The 19,740-nt window shown below is 44.5% G+C and overlaps 1 protein-coding gene and 1 pseudogene across 10 annotated transcripts in view; one reads left to right on the forward strand and one right to left on the reverse strand.

The window, feature by feature from the left end:
- TSEN2 (tRNA splicing endonuclease subunit 2) overlaps positions 1-19,740 on the reverse strand; it is a 48,614-nt gene that overhangs the window by 21,892 nt on the left and 6,982 nt on the right. For 9 of the 10 annotated variants that reach the window (XR_643487.4, XR_002520313.2, XR_002520315.2 and 6 more), the window contains 4 exons: positions 18,550-18,631; positions 15,625-15,661; positions 8,222-8,744; positions 6,783-6,860 (listed from right to left, as the gene is read on the reverse strand). Coding sequence is in view for 6 of the 10 variants with exons in the window: in XM_009200200.3 (XP_009198464.2) it covers positions 6,783-6,860; positions 8,222-8,744; positions 15,625-15,661; positions 18,550-18,631 (720 nt within the window). In the remaining 4 variants the exon portion in view is untranslated. The remainder of the gene's footprint in view (positions 1-6,782; positions 6,861-8,221; positions 8,745-15,624; positions 15,662-18,549; positions 18,632-19,740) is intronic. The other variant, XM_021934184.2, reaches the window with a different exon arrangement.
- LOC116273880 lies at positions 207-326 on the forward strand (annotated as a pseudogene).

Below are 19,740 nucleotides of genomic sequence, written 5' to 3' on the forward strand. Positions count from 1 at the left end.
GAATCTTTTCTTCACTAATATGAAGTGTTATTTTTATTGTACCCTGAAATCCCATCTATAAATGGGTCTGTTTGTAGATTGTGGCCCAATCTTTCCTTTCCTATACCAAGACTATATTGCTACTTATGTTTTATTAACAGCTGCAGTAAGATCTCCTTTTTCTTGGCTACTCTAATGATTCCAAGTGAACTTTAAAAATTAATAAGGCCTACAGTCATGCTACTCTGAACGTGCCTGATCTTGTCTGATTTCAGAAGCTAAGCAGCGTTGGGCCTGGTTAGTACTTGGGAGGGGAGACTGCCTGGGAATACTGGGTGCTGTAGGCTTAAAACAAGGATCAATGAAACAAAGAGCAAAACTGCAGTTCTTCTCTGTCCTGCCCGCCAGCACACAAAGGCTTTTAAAACAAAACCCAATCCTCAAAGCAGTTCACCCAAAGTTTCCTGTGTGTCTGGGTATATAAGAGAATATAAATATATTTACAGAAAAAAATTAGAATAGTTTTTCAAACCTTAATCAAAAGGCTCTGCTGTAAGTATATATTCTTGCTAAAAGGACCCAAACTGTCTCACAGTTGAAGTCTCTGGAAAATTTTCAGAAGTTTAGATAGAAGGAAAGTCACCGATCCATTGCAGGGGAGGGAGACTAGTCAAACAACATAGCAGTAAAAAATAACTGCAAAATTCTAGGGAAGAATCTTAGACATTCTAATCACTGGATTCTGATACTTGGAATCCACATTATGGACACTAAGAAGGGGAAAAGGAATGTGGAAAAAACAGGTGAGGTACAAAATGGAAGAGCCAGGCACAAGAAGATGCGTAAACGAGACCCAACTGAGACTGCTGCTGTCAGGCACACGGAGAGCTGTCGCCCGACGCTGGTGTGCCCCTTTGTTTCCAAGCATTCCTACCTAGTCCTCCTGTGTGGGGACCACTTTCTTTTGTTTTCTTCTTTAAAAGCTTTATAACTATATACAAACAATACACAGAAGTACCAGTAAGGTAGCCTCCAACACCAGAGTTAGACTAAGAAATCGACATGCATCGGCAAACTCAGAGCCACAACTGAATGGTATCAACACAGTTAAAGAATGTGACACAGAGTGAGTGAGGAAAGTCAGCAAATGGGGAATCTGGTGACAGTGGCAAGGTCTTCGCAATGCACACAGGATGAGACTCCGACCCAAGGGTTCGGTGGCAGACCAATGCATGCACCACACTACCTCCAGTCTAGATGTTAGCAGCTTTTTGTTTGATATACCTCAATTCAATGGTGGCTTTTCAAGAAAAAGAATAAATGCTACCACATTAAGTAAAATAATTAAATGAAAGACTTACGACAATCTTAGAATCATCAGTATCAAGTTAAAAACAGTTTATCCCTCCTTGGGGAGAAGGACACGTGGGCCTGACATCCTTAAGCATTTGGATTATCCAGCTCACTCCTCACGGGCTGACTCCGTGTTCACCAAGCAGCCTTCCAATTATATTACCCTTTGGCACCTGAATTTTCTACATGAAGAGAATATGCCAATATGGAAAGGCAGGTGGTGGGGCCTTTGCTAATGTTAATAAACTCACACTCTAGTTTATTCCCCAGGCTCTTGTGAGCACACTCAGCCTGAATGCTGCTCCTAGAGCTCAAGTCATTTTCTGTGCTCTAACAAATCCGAACTTCTTAGTCCCTCAAGCAAAGGATTAGACCTGGAATGCAGGGCCCTACTGGGGTGCTGCCATGGAAGGAATCTTGCTGGGAATGAGTGAGCTGGTCTGCACCACCCCTATTAAATCTCCTCCCATTAGTTTCCCAACAGCACACACAGGGATAGTAAAATTAAACACGACTACTTTGGATCTTGGGAAATTTAAATGTTAAATCTCCTTAACCTTCAAAAGTTGACTGCCTGGCAGGGTGTGGTGGCTCATGCCTGTAATCCCAGCACTTTGGGAGGCCAAGACGGGCAGATCACTTGAGGCCAGGAGTTTGAGAGCAGCCTGACCAATATGGCGAAACCCCATCTCTACTAAAAATACAAAAATTAGCTGGGTGTGATGGTGTGTGCCTGTAGTTCCAGCTACCAGGAGGCTGAGGTGGATCACCTGAACCCGGGAGGCAGAGGCTGCAGTGTGCTGAGATCACGCCACTGCACTGCAGCTTAGGTGACAGAGCGAGACGGTGTCTCAAAAAAAAAAAAAAAAAAAGTTGATGGCCCTAACTTTATGACAGCATTATGCAACTGCTTTTAATTTATAGTGAAATCAACTTTCGTTTGATTAAAAAAAAATTTCGGTCCCCCAAATCAATCTATTTTTCACTGGATCTTGCTAATTAAAAAGCATTTGATTAAAAAATTAGCCAGATGTGGGGTGGCATGCACCTATAGTTCTAGCTACTCAGGAGGCTGAGGTGGTAGGATACCTTGAGCTCAGGAGTATGAGGCTTCAGTGAGCCACGATGGTGCCACTGCACTCCAGCCTGGGCAACAGAGAGAAACTGTGTCTCTAAAAAACATAAAAACAAAAAATTTAAAGAGCAAAGCATTTGAGCGTTTGTGTGTGTGCGTGTCCACTGAAGGATGCAGAAGATGGAAACAGAAATCTTCAGAAATAGCTACTCAGAAATAACTAAGGTAAATATAGTTTATAGCTCTTCAATTACTCTATGCAAATTTCCAAATCTCTGTTCTGAATGAGTCAAGGCAAAGGCATGAAAACACCCCTACAGGGCTGCATGTCCACATCTGTGGTAGGTTGCAGACCAAAAGCTTCCCATGTCAGTGCCGAATGGACTTCTAAGTCAGCTGTGTATTACCGCTCTGAGTCCCTTAAGAGAGCTGTTGTGAATCACCACAGCAGGGGTGAGACGCCATTCTGCCTGTGCTCCTGACTGACATTCACAGAAACACTGAGCGGGTACATGCAGTGCACCAAACATGGGTGATTCATTCAAAAGAAATCTGCCAAAACAGAACGACAAGTAGAGCTAGGTTTAATGGTATGCTCCCTGAAAACTTCTGGAACACATCTCTGGTATGTTCTCAGGTGCCAGTCAGCTTCTAAGAAGGCAGAGTATCCTCATCTCCTGTCTCCTATTACCCTTGCCTTTCATCAGGGAGTGTTCAAGAGGAGGCAGCAGGTAGCAGCAGCCTTTAAAAAATCTGTCGCGGCCGGGCGCGGTGGCTCAAGCCTGTAATCCCAGCACTTTGGGAGGCCGAGACGGGCGGATCACGAGGTCAGGAGATCGAGACCATCCTGGCTAACACGGTGAAACCCCGTCTCTACTAAAAAATACAAAAAACTAGCCGGGCGAGGTGGCGGGCGCCTGTAGTCCCAGCTACTCGGGAGGCTGAGGCAGGAGAATGGCGTGAACCCGGGAGGCGGAGCTTGCAGTGAGCTGAGATCCGGCCACTGCACTCCAGCCTGGGCGACAGAGCGAGACTCCGTCTCTTAAAAAAACAGGAGAGGCCGGACGATTTGTCAACACCCTGTAATCCCAGCACTTTGGGAGGCTGAGGAGGGCGGATCACGAGGTCAGGAGATCGAGACCATCCTGGCTAACACGATGAAACCCTGTCTCTACTACAAATACAAAAAAAAAAATTTAGCTGGGTGTGCTGGTGGGCGCCTGCAGTCCCAGCCACTCGGGAGGCTGAGGCAGGAGAATGGTGTGAATCTGGGAGGCGGAGCTTGCAGTGAGCCGAGATCGCGCCACTGCACTCCAGCCTGGGCGACAGAGCGAGACTCTGTCTCGGGGGAAAAAAAAAAACTTGTCAATAAAAGACAGCAGTTGGTCACCTGGAACAGTGCGGCTGAACTCACAGTATTTGACACCAAATACACTTCGCCTCCAGCTGCCACCTCCCAGGCCAGGCCTCTAGCCCACCCTCCATACTGATGCTAGCTCTAGGCACTCCACTTCCCTACAGAACCCCCTGCAGTGCCCTGCTGCCCCAGGACCAGGCCAGACCCTGACTCACGGACACACCCTCCCCCATCTGGTGTTCTTTTTGGCTGAGCTATCTGAAAGAGCCTTTGCTACCCTGTGTCTATGCGGCAAGCCCCATCTATCCTTTACTATCCTCAGCTATCATGATTACAAAGGCTTTCCACTTCAGCCCTGCTGGATGGTCTCCACCAGCTTCTGTGCAAATTCCCTATCTTGTACGTTAAATCATTTAACAAATAATTATTACGCACCTGATAGATGTCAGGCATTGGGCCCAAGGAAACAGGAAGAGCGATACTGACAAGATCCATATGCCACACTATGCTTATCACACTGAACTGTAATGATTTCTGGGCTATCTTTAAGACGGAAGTCATGTTCTACTTATTTCAGTATTGGTAGCCCTTAGCCCAATGCCTGGCACTTAGTATGTATCCAGTGGCCATTTTCGTGATTGTAAAAAATAAGGTTCCAACTAGCTGCTAATCAGCTTTTACAAGTAACTTAATAATGACAAAAGTAGCAGGCACTAACATTTATTGAGCATCTACTATATTATCAGGTACTGTCCTGACCCAATTACATGTATTATTTAATTTCCAGAACATCCTATGAACAAGATGTTACACAGCTCCCACTTTACAGAGAAGAAATCTGAGGCTCTGAGAGGCCAAACATCTAAAGAACAGGTACACATGGGCTGTCTAGTAAAGATCTCCACAAAGCTGGGAATGTCTTTGCATGTGCTGTTCAATACAGTAGCCAGTGGCCACACGTGGCCGTTCAGTGTTTGAAACGTGGCTGGTGCAACCAAGAAAAGGAATTTTGAATTGTATTTTAATTCAATTTAATTTAATTTAATTTAGTTTTTGAGACAGAGTCTCACTCTGTCGCCTAGGCTGGAGTGCAGTGGTGCAATCTCGGCTCACTGCAACCTCTGCCTCCCGGGTTCAAGCGATTCTCCTGCCTTAGTCTCCTGAGTAGCTGGGATTATAGGCGTGTGCCACCACACCCGGCTAATTTTTGTTTTTTTAGTAGAGACAGGGTTTCACCGTGTAAGCCAGGATGGTCTCGATCTCCCGACCTCGTGATCTGCCCTCCTTGGCCTCCCAAAGTGCTGGGATTACAGGTGTGAGCCACCACACCCGGCCCCCACATTACTTTCCTGTGGTCTCAGCTATAAAATTACCAACATGGATGTGTTCCATAGCACTCCCTGGGACCTACCTGTATGCCAAGAACCACACTGGACACTGCAGGAACTATCAAAGAAAGCCATCACAGAGCTCCTGGAGGAGAGGGGAGCCCAGGGGGTGCTATCTTCAAAGGCAGAAAGGACATTTCTGTGTGCACTATCAACATAAGCAAGAAAAGAGGGACTGAGCATAAAGTGACCACAGGTTAGAGGAACTCCAGATCACCAGGACAATATGATAGAGTTTATGGAAGGCCACTTTTAGCCACTTTTTTTTTTTTTTTTTTTGAAACAGGGTCTCGCTCGTGCAGTGGCATGATCTCGGTTCATTAAAGTCTCGACCTCCCAGGTTCAAGCAACCCTCCCACCTCAGCCACCCAAGTAGTTGAGACTACAGGCCTGTACTGCCACACCTGGCTAATTTTTACATTTTCTGTAGAGATGGGGTTTTGCCATGTTGCTTAGGCTGGCCTCAAACTCCTGGCTTCAAGCTATCTGCCTGCCTTGGCCTCCCAGAGTGCTGGGATTACAGGTGTGATTCATGGCACCAGGCCCAAGCTAACTTTCAAGAATGTAGCTACTGCATTAAGTAGAGGGATCCTGCAGAAGGAAATAAATCCATTTACTTAATTAGCAGTCACTACATGATCTGAATCATGTAGCACAGTCTATGAAAAGTTGAGACTCCATGAACATACCAAACAATAGTGACTTGTACTCTTTAAGTGGATAAATTATATGGTATATGAATTATAGTATTTTTTAAAAAGCTAGTGAAAATTAGTAACAAAATATTCAGCCAATCCGAAATCCATCTTTTTCTTCTTTCCACCCCCTTACCCACCACGTCACCAGTCAGCATCTGTTAACAATCTGAAATCTTTTTATTCTTTTTGTTTGACACACAGTCTCACTCTGTCATCCAAGCTGGAGCGCAGTAGTGCAATCATGGCTAACTGCAGACGCAACCTCCTGGGCTCAAGCAATCCTCCCACATGAGCCACGCAAGTGGTTGGACTACAGGCATCAGCCATCACACCTAGCCATCACTATAAAATCTTTTTTTTTCCTTTTTTTTGAGACAGAGTTTCACCCTGTCACCCAGGCTGGAGTGCAATGGCTCAATCTTGGCTCACTGCACCCTCCGCCTCCCGGGTTCAAGCAATTCTCCTGCCTCAGTCTCCTGAATAGTTGGGATTACAAGCATGAGCCACCACGTCTGGCTAATTTTTATATTTTTGGTAGAGACAGGATTTTACCATGCTGGCCAGGCTGGTCTCGAGCTCCTGATCTCAGGTGATCCGCCTGCCTTGGCCTCCCAAAGTGCTGGGATTACAGGTGTGAGCCACCGCACCCGGCCTAGCAATCTAAAATCTTAACAAGAAAAGTAGTACTCAGAAAAACACCTCGAATCTTCTGTGGAATGATTGCAAACATATATCTTAGAACTGATGAAATAAAGGCTGAGGAGTGAAATTTGGGCAGGCCTACTTGGGAGGTACACATAATGATTTCAATACTGACTCACAATATTCAATAACTGAATTACGTACAGAACTACACTGTGAGGTAGGTTCACATATAGCATAGTTCAGGCCCAAAGACCAACAGCTGAAATGATAACATGTTGAAAACATACCTCTTCTAGGCTGAGTTGCAAATACTCAAAGATCCTATATGGATTTCTTCTGCATATTAATCTGTTTCTTTGCACCAACTAAAGAGAAAGAAACACAATATATACAGAACAAATGGAAGCACTACATGTCATAGAGAACGTATTTTAAAATGAACATTTTTCTTATAAATTCCCAGGATTCACATTGTATTGTGCTAATATTATAAAAAAATGATTACAACAAAAATTTGAGACAGACTCTTGCTCTATTGCCTGGGCTGGAGTGCAGTGGTGTGATCACAGCTCACTGCCGCCTCAAATTCCTAGACTCAAGCAATTCTCCTACCTCAGCCTTCCCAGTAGCTGGGACTACAGGCAGGCGTGTGCCACCATGCCTGGCTAATTTTTTGTAGAGACAGAGTTGTCCAGGCTGGTCTTGAACTCCTGGCCTCAAGCAACCCTCCCGCTTCAGCCTCCCAAAGTGTTTATTATAGGTGTGAGGCACCACGCTTGTCCAAGAAACGCTTTTTTATTACTTGTGTGGAAAAGGAAGTTTTAACTTTTTCACTATGAAGATTCTGGCTTATTTCCTTTTTTCCCTGTGAATTTTTCCTGCAGTTGTAATCATTTTGTTGGTGAATTTTATTTTACGTGTTGCTTTTTTCACCCAATTGTACCTAATAAGCATTTGCCTATGTTTTTGTTTTTTTGAGACAGGGTCTCACTCTGTTGCCCAGCCTTGATCTCCCAGGATCAAGCAATCCTCCCACCTTAGCCTCTTGAGTAGCTGGGACTGGCATGTACCACCACACCCAGCAATTTTTTTTTTTTCACTTTTAGTAGAAATGAGGTCTTGCTATATTGCCCTGGCTGGTCTTGAACTCCTGGCCTCAAGTGATCCTCCTGCCTCGTCCTCCCAAAGTGGTGTGAGCCACTGTGCCTGGCTCCTATGCTCTTAATATGACTTCATAAACCTCATGCTAAGTCTACATGATATTGCTTTGAATGGGTATCTCATATCCCATTCAGCCATTAGATTGTTTCTAATTTTTAGCAATTCCAGACAGCTCTAGGGTAACTCTGACAGCAAGTCCCCTAATGACGTAGCTCTCACCCAGCTTCCCTAGGCTTTTCTCGTGACGGCTGACTTCCACACGTGAGCCCTTCTCGCTCAGCTGTACTCAAGATCAGGTGTAATTATCACCGCATTTTGTTTTCTCTCAAATAAAGGAGAGAGTACCATTGGCCTTGCCTTAATTTTATAAATTTTTAAAAAGTTATTCACCAACTTTGGGGTTTTAGTTGAAATGGCCCTCACAGCTGCTGTGGCCCAGAGCCTGCTGCTTCCCTCGGACCTTACAATAGGCCAGCTACCAGCTGCAGGCAAAAGACATCCCTATTAGCCAACATCTCCAGGAACAGATGGCTTTGGAGGAAGCAATTTATTTTCTCCTACTTACTTCCTCATTTGGGGCATCCTCCCTCTCGCTCATGGCACACTCCACTTCCTCGACGAGCACGTACTCATGGTCAGGCCCCCTGTCCCCAGCATGCAGGAGGCCGACGTGCTGGCTGCCGTCCTCATGGTGAGGGCCACACTGGAGGATGAGAGCATCTTGTTTGCAGCAACAGACTTGGGGCAGAGGTGCAGCGTCCTTTCTCACACTTTTCTCAAAGCCGTCTGTTGTTGGGTTGCACCCAGAGCCCTCCTGCAGGCAGCCTAATGGCTCACTGGGGTCACCCATACCACCTGACTTTCCAGAGTCCCCATTTACCACAGAAGGTCTCTCTCCCCCTGCTGTGCCTTCCATGTTAGAAACCATTCCAGAGTTAAGCTCGTCATACACTTGAGCCTCTTCGTTCCTTTTCACAGGAGGATGCTCAAGCGGTTTCGTGTAATCCTTGAGGATTCTGCACACTGTACTCTCATCCTGCCCCTGTCTACGCATCAGCTCTGCCGCCCACTCAACACTATGCTGATACCTGCAAGACAGAAATACTGTTGGAAACAGCACTCGAATTTCAAAATTGAAAAAACAAAGCACATAAAAGACTAGAAGGTGACACACCGAAATGTTTACAGCATTATTTGTGAATGGTGCATTATAGATAAATATTTTTCTTTTTTATACTTTTCTGCATTTTCTTTTCTTTTTTTTTTGAGACGGAGTCTGGCTCTGTTGCCAGGCTGGAGTGCAGTGGCACGATCTCGGTTCACTGCAACCTCCGCCTACTGGGTTCAAGTGATTCTTGTGCCTCAGCCTCCCAAGTAGCTGGGACTACAGGCACCCGCTACCACACCTGGCTAATTTTTGTATTTTTAGTAGGGTTTTGCTATGTTAGCCAGGAAGGTCTAAATCTCCTGACCTTGTGATCTGCCCGCCTCGGCCTCCCAAAGTGCTGGGATTACAGGTGTGAGCCACCGCATCTGGTCTCTGTATTTTCTAAGTGTTCTGCAACAAGCATACGCTACTTCTTGTTTCTTTGCTTTTATAGTTTCATTTTATTTATTTATTTTTTAAAAAACCCAGTTTAACTATGAAAATTTATATAATTTAAAACTGGCAGATTAAGTGATTTAGATAAATAAGCAAAAAAAAAAAAATGGCCATCCTTTATCAGGATTTTTTTGTATTATTATTAATATTTTTTGAGATGGAGTCTTACTCTGTCACCTGGGTGGAGTGCAGTGGCACGATTTCAGCTCACTGCAACCTCTGCCTCCCGGGTTCAAGCGATTCTCCTGCCTCAGCCTCCTCAGTAGCTGGGATGACAGGCTCGTGCCACCACACCCAGCTAATTTTTTATATTTTTGGTAGAGATGGGGTTTCACCATGTTGGCCAGGCTGGTCTCAAACTCCTGACCTCAAGTGATCTGCCCGCCTTGGCCTCCCAAAGTGCTGGGATTACAGGTGGAAGCCACCGCTCTCGGCTTGTTTTGTATTATTTTCAATTTTGGATCTCATAATGTTTTCAGATAGATATGCCATTCATAATACAAAGAACTTTTGTTTAGTATTGGAAAGCAAAATGAGAATTTCAATAAATATTCATCACAGTGCCTACCAACCTCTTTACAGGATAAGGAAATGATTTGGCTTATGTAGATTCATCCAAATATTCTAAGAGAAATAGCCCCTTTCCCCACAATACTTTTCAGATTTTTGAGATGGAGTCTCTTCTGTCGCCTCGGGTTGAGTGCAGGGCCGGATCTCAGCTCACTGTAGCTCCGCCTCCCGGTTCACGCCATTCTTCCTGCCTCAGCCTCCCTAGTAGCTGGGACTACAGGCTTCCCCACCTCACCGGCTAGTTTTTTGTATTTTGCAGAGATGGGGTTTCTCACGGGTGTTCGCCAGGATGGTCTCTCGGGATCTCCTGGACCTCGTGATCCCTATCTCCGCCTCCCAAAGTGCTGGGATTACAGGCTTGAGCCACCGCCCAGAGATTTGGAATGACAGGGCCTGGTGAGTTTCTAAAACTTGAAGCTAACACCCAAGTTACAAAACACCTCCCAAGTTACAAAAAGTTACAGGCAAAACAATAGGGCAAAGCATTCATGCCTAGGCTGCTGGGATGTGTTCATGTGATGTGAGAACTACCAGATGCTGGAAATCTGAAGATCGGAAGGTCAAAGACATTGTGAAACTCAAGTGCTTTTTGCCTGGACCTTCAGTGATCAGTCTGAAAGACATCCAAGACAACACATGGCTTGAGAGAAGGCAGATGTAATTTTACTTTTCACCTTCTTTTACCTGGTTAAGAAGACTGAATAGTGCTTCATTCGGCAGCACATATACTTAGAATGGCCCCTGCGCAAGGATGACATGCAAATTTGTGAAATGTTTCCAAAAAAAAAAAAGACTGAGTATGTCATAGTTTATAAACTGCTATATCTCACACAATTTAACAAGGACACTGGCTTCTGCTATACCCTGATTCCTAAGAATCCCGAAGTTGTCCACACCCTGTTCACCCCACATGAGGATAAACATCAGGGATGTCTCCCTATATACTGGGAATTGTATCCTAAAGATTAACACCTGGTAAGGCTACCCTAATACCTGAGAGACAGTACGACACCATGACTTTGGTACTGCACATTTTGTGTCCAGCCCCGTTACTTACAACTGTGTGGCAATGCAAATTACTTAACTTCTCTGTGCTTCAATTTTCCCACCTATAAAATGTGGAGAGTAGTACTACCACCTCAAAGGGATCTTGTTATGTATTACTTTTAAAACCAGCAAAAAGAACACAGCTGTGCCAAAACCAGTAGGTTGTCTTCTCACCTGGAACACGGCCACCTATGCATACGTTTAAAAGAACCGTCATGTGAGAGGTCTAAAAAGAATCTCAGCTCTTCATATCAACAAAAGCATTGGTTCTACAGGGTCTATAAATTTCCTTTATTTGAACACAAATTTTTGTGACAATATATTTTTCTGGGGAAGGGACCCACAACTTTTGCCAAATTCCTTGACTCAAAACACATGAAAGAATCACTGATTTAAAGGGTCAACAGTTCCTCCTTTGACCAGAAGATCTGGAACAAAGCGAGCACACAGACAGCACTGCTCTGCTCCTTGCAGCAAAGCAGTCAAAGCAGACGTGGGTTCCAATCCTTGCTCCATCACATTCTCGTATTAACTGCATGACCCCACCTCTCTAAAGCTCAGTGACCATCTATAAACTAGGGATAACTGCACCTACCTCGTGGGGTTGCAGCAAGGATTAAATAAGACACGTAAAGTGCAAAGCCCATAAGAAGTGCTCAATCAATATTGCTATATCATTGTGGAGTTTTTAGGAGTGGCTTGAAAAATAAATCAGACTCAATATATAGTATATTGAAAAAGATGTTAATGAATGGAAATGTCTTAATTCACTGTTCTTTGAGAGCAGAGGCAGCAGTGTGGGGATGAACACAGCCTCTGGAGGTCTAGGTCCTGGAGCTGGCTCTTCCATGTGGCTCTGAGTTAAGCCACTTAGTACCTCTACCTCTGTGCTCTTCTGCCATACACCAGAACCAGGCCATACCTGTGTTCCCTTTTCAGGGTCTCAGAGGATCGCTATGAAAGGTCAAAGGAGACTGAGGCTTGAAGAGCATGTAGAAGCCTCCAAGTCAGACATGATGAAAAGAGCCACAAAAACAAATGACAAGACAACAACATATGGATCAGAGCTGAAGGCATCCTCTAGCTGGCTGGCAACATCTTAAAAAGCTAAGTCCTGCTGCCATCAATCCCAGATGCTGGAGCAGTTGCAGGAAGAGAAATGGGAAGTAAAAAGCAGAAAGTGTAAGGGGCAGCGTGGCAGAAGGACGAGGCAGCAGCCACGACTGGAAGCGGTGACAGGACTGGGGAAAGCAGTACCATCCAGGACCACAAGGACACAGGACATGTCCATCCAAACACGCCACGGATTCTCATGTTTCTGCATCCTTGAACACACACCTCTCCTATTTGCACAGGGCACCGTTCTCTACTGTTGTACCGATGAACGCCCATTTACCACTGGAAGTGCACAGCAGAGTGGTTTAGAGTGGTTAGTGCACATGGGTTCTGGGGCCACAGTGCCTAAGTCCACATACTGACCCTGAGCAAGGAGCTTCACTTCCCTGTGTTCAGTTCTTCCACTTGTGGAAGATGGATAAGAACGGGACCCACCTGATGGGAGTGATGTGAGGACCTGAGACGACACACGGACCCAACACTGGCATGATACTTAGCACTGGAAGGTGCTCGGGGAGTGCTGGTACGCCCACCCACATCAATGCCTCCCAGGCTCTGGCACTGAGCCCATGTAATCTTGGGCAAGCTACTGAACCCTCACCTGAGTCCCCATCTATGAAACGGAAACATCTCTAGTACCTACCCTCGAAGGTTTCTTGAGAAGATGAAAGGAGGTAACGCAGGCAAGCTCAGAGACTGGGATTGGCACTGCTAGAGCAGTCAGCACCTGTTGGCCATAATGGCGATGGTATCTCTACCACAACACCACTACAGGACAGCACAACTGTTCACTTCTCTTCCTCTCTCACTAGACTGCAAATCCCTCAAGAACGGGGACTAGGTCTTTTCCTCGCTCTTGGGTCCCCAGCACCTACCCAATGCCTGACACACAGTGAATTCTGGCTGAATAAAGGACCACAACGGGGTGGGCGACCTGACTATCCGGGCTGGTCCTTCAGGGACATACCTCTACCTGTGTCAGTTCCCCAAAGGCATCACAGAAGGGTCCTGACACTTACCTTCAGAAAGAGTTACACAGAAGGTGCTCTTCACCCAAAGACGACTATTGTTGGAAAAAGGCCAATTTGAGTGAATCCACTTGAAATAGAAATCAGAATTTCAGAGGCACCAGCAAAGAAACAATTATGGCCAGGTGCAGTGGCTCACACCTGTAATCCTGGTGCTTTGGGAGGCTGAGATGGGAGGATCACTTGAGCCCAAGACCAGCCTGGGCAACAGAGCGAGACCCTGTCTCTACAAAAAACACAAACAACAATTATGACAAGTATTTAAGTTGAAAAATTATCTAAAAATATGAACATGAATCAATTTTTCTTATATTCAAAATTTAGATTGTGATTCCAAGTGTTATGAACAAATAATAAATCAAGTATCGATTTTGGTTGGGGGACATATGTAGCTTGCTGACAGAACTGTGCTGATAACATCTATAAACATCTTTAGGTTCACATACAGAAATGGATTGTAATCTGAAAATTTCTTATAAAAAATTAATCCCCACAAGCATACCCACTTCAAGCAACATTCCTGCACTGTCACTATGTGTCGAGTCTATGTCACTTTGTCCTTTGTTATGTTAATGTAAATTCAATGCAAATTGATGGCAAATTGAACATTTAAATCTTGCAAAAAAGATGCAGGATTCATGAAGTCTATCAAAGTGATCAAAGTATGGCAAAGGGATTAAAAAATGAGAATCTGGCAGTTAGACTAGAGGAGAATTGAAGGAAAAATCAACTAAGGTGATAACGCAATAAAGTATATCAAGAGCGCTGAGGAGGGAAGAGAGAATGTCTGAATGCAGACTGAGCTCACGCCAGGCTTGCTTATTAGTGAACAGTTTATCACTTTCACTTCTCAGTGCAACTCCGTAACTGTGGGGCCTTGAGTAAGGAATAGTAGGACAACATACACCTCCCAGATTACACGCCCCAGTACCTGTGAATATGACTTTATCTGGACACAGGGTCTTTGCAGATGGAATCAATTTGATGTAAGGACATAGTGACTGGTGTCCTTAAAAGAGGCAAAATATCACATGTACCCGTACCCTGAAAATACATACATCTATCAATTTTTTTCATGCAAAAAAAAAAAAAGAGGAAAATTTGGACAAAGACACACAGAAACACACAAGGGAGTGACCACAGAGGCAGAGATTAGAGTGATGCATCTGCAAGCCAAGGAATGCCAAGGGGTGCCAGGAGCCAGCAGAAGTGAAGGCAGGCAAAGAAGGATGCTCCCCTAGAGCCATCTGAGGGACTGTGGCCCTGCCAACACCTTGAGTTTGGAATTCTGGTGTCCAAAACCATGAGAATAAATTTCTGTTGTTTTAAGCCATCGAGTCCGTGGTACTTTGTTATGGCGGCCCTAGGAAATGAATACTAGGGTCAGTGAAACTTCTTGGGACATTGCAGTGCTCACAAAGGGATGCTCTTCAGGGAGGCAGCCCTCTCCCTGTGCAGAACCTCTATGCTGGCAAGCTGGCTTGACCTTACGTCATGCTGTGGCCAGCCTAGCCAGGATGCAGTTCTGATGGGCAAGTTCCTGCTATTTCTGATCCCTAGGTTTCTGTTGTGGCAACCTGTCTATAATATAGCTCCTCCAAGACTGGGGGCTCTGCCAGGTTCTCAGCAGGTCCCTCCCACACACCAGAATCCCACTCCTGACCCCGGCCTGAGGTTACAGCCAGAACAGCCATTGAGATCTTCCTGGTGCCACCACTCCTTGCCACCCCACTGGCTATGGGGTTGCCAGGCATGTAACCAAAAAGGAGCTGCTGGATTTTGCCCATATAGGCTAGAAGCAAGATGAACAAAATCACTGAGACTTGAGAAGTTTTATAAGGTTTCATGGAAGAGCTGAGACTTGTACTGTACCACAGGCACAAGGAGGTCTGGGATGGATGGAGACAGCCAACAATCTTACCAAGGGACCACAAAGTGTGGTGCTGAAGAGAGAAGGGCCTGATCTCTGCTCTCCAAGCACTGACAGTCTGAACCTATGTATGACACATGAGGAGAGTGCTGCACGCCAAAGAGGACTGTGGGGGCCAGAGGAGCAGCACCCAGGACAGAGGACGGTATGGTGGTAAGGAGAGAAACCCAGGAGAGATCATGCATGAGCAGGATCGAGGACATGCAGGAATCAGCCAGGCCGTATGTGTGTGTTTGGGGAGTCGGGGAGAAACCTTCCAGGAATGTCCAGGATTAAATGAGGAAGGGCCTCTGTGAAAGCCTCTTTCTCTGACCCTACAGTGTAGCTGGAGTAGAGGGACAGGACCATCTGTGCCTACTGGGCAGAAGGCTGGTTCAAAATCTAGGCCCAAGAATATGAGGACTTAATAACATAGCTATTACAGGATAGTTATTCATAATTTGGAAAGAATTCAACTGGCAAAACAGTATTTAAACAAACCATAAACTCACGTAAGGCATTTCAAAAATGACTTGATTCACATTAAATTCAGACATCATTTTCAAGGATACATCTACTACCAAAAAGAGAAAGGAAAAAAGGTGTGGACTGGACTACTACATGGGACAAGACTACCTAAAAACATCTGACTTAAACCATCATTTTGACAGAAGCCAAAGTTCGTTTTGACTTACCTCTTTGATGTGATGATAGGCATGTTTGTCTTCACATCTGGAACAAAGAAGTTCTATTAGTTTCAGGCAAATTTCCCATAAAGGGAACAAACACTAAAAATCTAGTAAAGACTGAGAATTTTAAGGTTCACAAAATCACACACCTAGAAAGTTAATACTGTCTAGTCAGCAATGGCAAAAATATGCTTTCTATGCCATCCTTCCCTGAACCCATACCCTTGGCAGGTGCTGCCCATCAATCACATCAGTCTTGGTGGGCTTACAGGGGACCTCAGAATCCTTCTCAACTCAGGGCTCCAGCTAAGCAGCAACAGCACGGGATTGGAAACCTCTCTGCCACGGCTGAATGCTCATTCCAATTTCCAAATGAGAATGCTGAGGCCCTAGAGGTATGAACTTCATCTGCATTCTTCCCTCTTCACCGAAAGCTCCTTACATGTGTATATCGAAAGGGCTGGGAAAGTGAACTTGATTGCAGTGTTGGTTTTGGATGTGGATTTGGGAGTTCAGGGCTTCCAGCTCTAGCTCCCTGTGCAGAATCTCAAACTGGCTTGACCTCATGTTATTTTGAAAGCCAGCCTGATGAGGGCGCAGTTCTGACAGGCGGGCTCCTGCTGTTACTGAATCTTAGGTTTTGGTTGTAGTAACTTGCCTGTACCCCAGGCATAAGCAGGGCATCAGGTGGGAGGACTCTTTCCGCCCAAAATGTTCATCAGGTCACCCAGTGGTCTGATTTTTCGTCCTGGTCTTTTCCTAACTCTGCCTTTGGGCTAATTACTTCTCTTTCCCCAAACTCAGCCTCTTCTGCATGCATTAAAGGCTTGGAAGAAATGATGATCAGCTTTAATACCACAGGAAAGTGATCACACCCAGCCAAGATAGCACACTTAGTGACTACTATGGTTGCTGTTTAAAGCCAATACATTTTGAGGTGGTTTATTAGGCAGCATTACTGTGACAAGAAGTAACTGACACAAAGTCTATCCCATTAGGTTGAACAATCAAATCACTATAAAGTTACTCAAATGGCCAGGCTCAGTGGCTCAGTCCTGTAATCCCAGCACTTCGAGAGGCTTTGACGGGTGGATTGTCTGAGCTCAGGAGTTCAAGACCAGCCTGGGTAACATGGTGCAACCCTATCTCTACAGAAAACACAAATATTAGCCAGGTGTGGTGGCATGCGCCTGTAGTCCCAGCTACTTGGGAGGCTGAGGTAGGAGGACGGCATAAGCCCAGGAGGTGGAGGTTGCAGTGAGCTGAGATTGCGCCACTGCACTCCAGGCCCTACTCCAAAAACACCAAAAGTTACTCAAAATAATTTCTCCCTGTGTGGTTATACAACCAACTTGATATAAGCTTTCAGTTACTTCATTTCTATATTTTAAAAAATCCCTTGTAAAAATTTAACTTGTTTTTTTTTTTTTGGAGACGGAGTTGCATTATGCCGGCCAGGCTGGAGTGCAGTGGCGCGATCTTGGCTCACTGCAACCTCTGCCTCCAGGGTTCAAGTGATTCTCCTGCCTCAGCCTCCCAAGTAGCTGGGATTACAAGTGCCTGCCACCAAGCCCAGCTCATTTTTGTATTTTTAGTAGAGACAGGGTTTTGCCATGTTGGCCAGGCTGGTCTTGAACTCCTGACCTCAGGTGATCTGCCCGCCTCAGCCTCCCAAAGTGCAGGGATTACAGGCGTGAGTTACCGCGCCCGGCCGACTATTATTTTTTTAAACAAGTGTTGGCAAGGATGTGGAGAAATTGGAACCTTTGGTGCATTGCTGGTGGGAATGTACAATGATGCAGTCAATGTGGAAAATAGTTTGGCTAGTTCTTAAAATGTTAAACAGACAATTACCATATGACCCATTGACTCCACTCCTGGGTATATATCCAAAACACATAAAAAAATAGACTTGGATACGTACATGCCAATGTTCACAACAGTATTATTCAGAAAAGCCAAAACACAGAAACAATCTAAGTGTCCATCAGCAGATGAGCTAAAGGCACTATGTCCAAACAATGGAATATTATTCCACTATAAAATGGAATGAAGTTCTGATAGACGCTATGGCAGGGACGAACCTTGAAAACATGCTAAGTGAAAGCAACAGACACAAAAGGGCAGATATTGTATGATTGCATTTATATATGAAATATCTGTAATAGGTAAATCCATAGACGGAAAACATATAAAGGTTACCAGGGACTGAGGAGAGACAGGAATGGGGGAAAAGAAAACAAAGTAAATGCATATATAATTTTGCTAGACATTGCCAGATTCACCTCCATGAGGGCTGCACCACAAGCACCCCACCAGCAATGCAAGAGAAGGTCTGTTTCTGAAGTCCTCACCAATGCAGTATATTGTCAGACTTTTGGATTTCTGCCTGATTGTTGAAATGGTATCTCAGTGCAGTTTTAATCTGCATATTTTCTTATAATAAAACATTTAAAAGATCCTTTCTAATTATGTTTTAACATGCTGGTATTGGTTCTTAAGTGATTACCATGAGAATTCCTTAGAGAAATACTCCAAAACAATTGCAAATTAAAGAGAATCAGCAAGGGAGAACTATACACATACATGTCATGGCTATTATAAATTCTAATTCTGGAAACAAAATTTTAAAAATGTTGCATAGTGCCACAGGTGAGCAGGTACTTAACTACCAGTACCTGCCACAGGCATAGTACTCTGCTAAGCAAACACTTAACAACAGAAAAGCCCAATTAACACTTGATAATTCTAGAAATTAAACACGCTGTCACCCAATCATAACCCTTTTGCTTTGATTAGAATTATTCTTTGGCAGTAAAACTGCCAGTGTACATGTTACTTCTCTAGAATTTTACTATACAATCTGAGGTATAAGATCAAAAATAAAGGAAAATGATAATTTGTCAAAAGAACTGAATGATACAACTTTACCTTTCCATTTAGCAACCAGTTTAGGATCTGAAATTGTGAAGTTTGGACGGCTTCTTGAAAGAATACCTTTTCCAAAATAACCCTTCCAGGAAGAGAAAACAAAGTTAGTTCATGTTTAGTTGCCAGTTTTTTTAGCTGAGGTAGAATATACAGTAATCCCTCAGTATTCACAACGGGCTGGTTCCAGGACCTCTGGTGGATAACAAAATCTGCAGAGGGTTGAGTCCCCAATATAAAATGGTGCAGTGTTTATATATAGTCTATGTAGGTCCTCCCATATACTTTAAATCATCCTAGGCTACTTATAATATCTAATGCAATGCAAATGCTATGTAAATAGCTGTTATACTATATTGTTTAATACAAGAAAATAAGTCCCCATTTAGTACAGATGCAATTTTTCTTCTCAAATATTTTCAATCGAAGGTTGGGTGAATCCACAGAAGTGGCACCCATGATATGGAGGGCCAACTGTACCCATCTGAGTTAACAAGAGGTTCGCTCCACTTTCCACGTCTTGACATTTTCCCTCTGATTATCTAATGACGACTAAGGATGTTCTTAGCATAATACCTTTCTAATCACTTCAAGAGTACCAGTAAGTTTTTGGCACACATCATTTATCCCATAACTAATGCTTTCAGTCTAGGTCTTATAAGCCGAGGGCAGGCAGAGGCAGAGTTTCTTCTTTACATATGGTTTGGGAACACACTGCCTGAAAGCAGGAGCCATGCTGCCCACCAGGTCCAAAAAAACCTCTTGGATTCTTTCATACTCCAGAATTGAAGTATTCCTCTCATTCCTGCTGATTCCAAAAACAACATGCATTTTTCCCCTTTTTACTATAAAATATTTAAACACACAGAAAATTGAAAGAATAAAACAAACACCCCTTTCTCCATCTAGATTAACAACCAGAATAAAGAGGCCAGGCATGGTGGCTCACACCTGTAATCCCAGCACTTTGGGAGGCCGAGGTGGGCAGATCACTTGAGGTCAGGGGTTCAAGACCAGCCTGGCCAACATGGTGAAAACCGGTCTCTACCAAAAAATACAAAAATTAGCCAGGCATAGTGGCATGTGCCTGCAGTCCCAGCTACTCGGGAGGCTGAGGTGGAAGAATCATTTGAACCTGGGAGGCAGAGGTTGCAACGAGCTGAGATCACGTCACTGCACTCTAGCTTGGGTGAC

This window comes from Papio anubis, chromosome 2 (assembly GCF_008728515.1).
Source record: "Papio anubis isolate 15944 chromosome 2, Panubis1.0, whole genome shotgun sequence".
Taxonomy (NCBI): domain Eukaryota; kingdom Metazoa; phylum Chordata; class Mammalia; order Primates; family Cercopithecidae; genus Papio; species Papio anubis.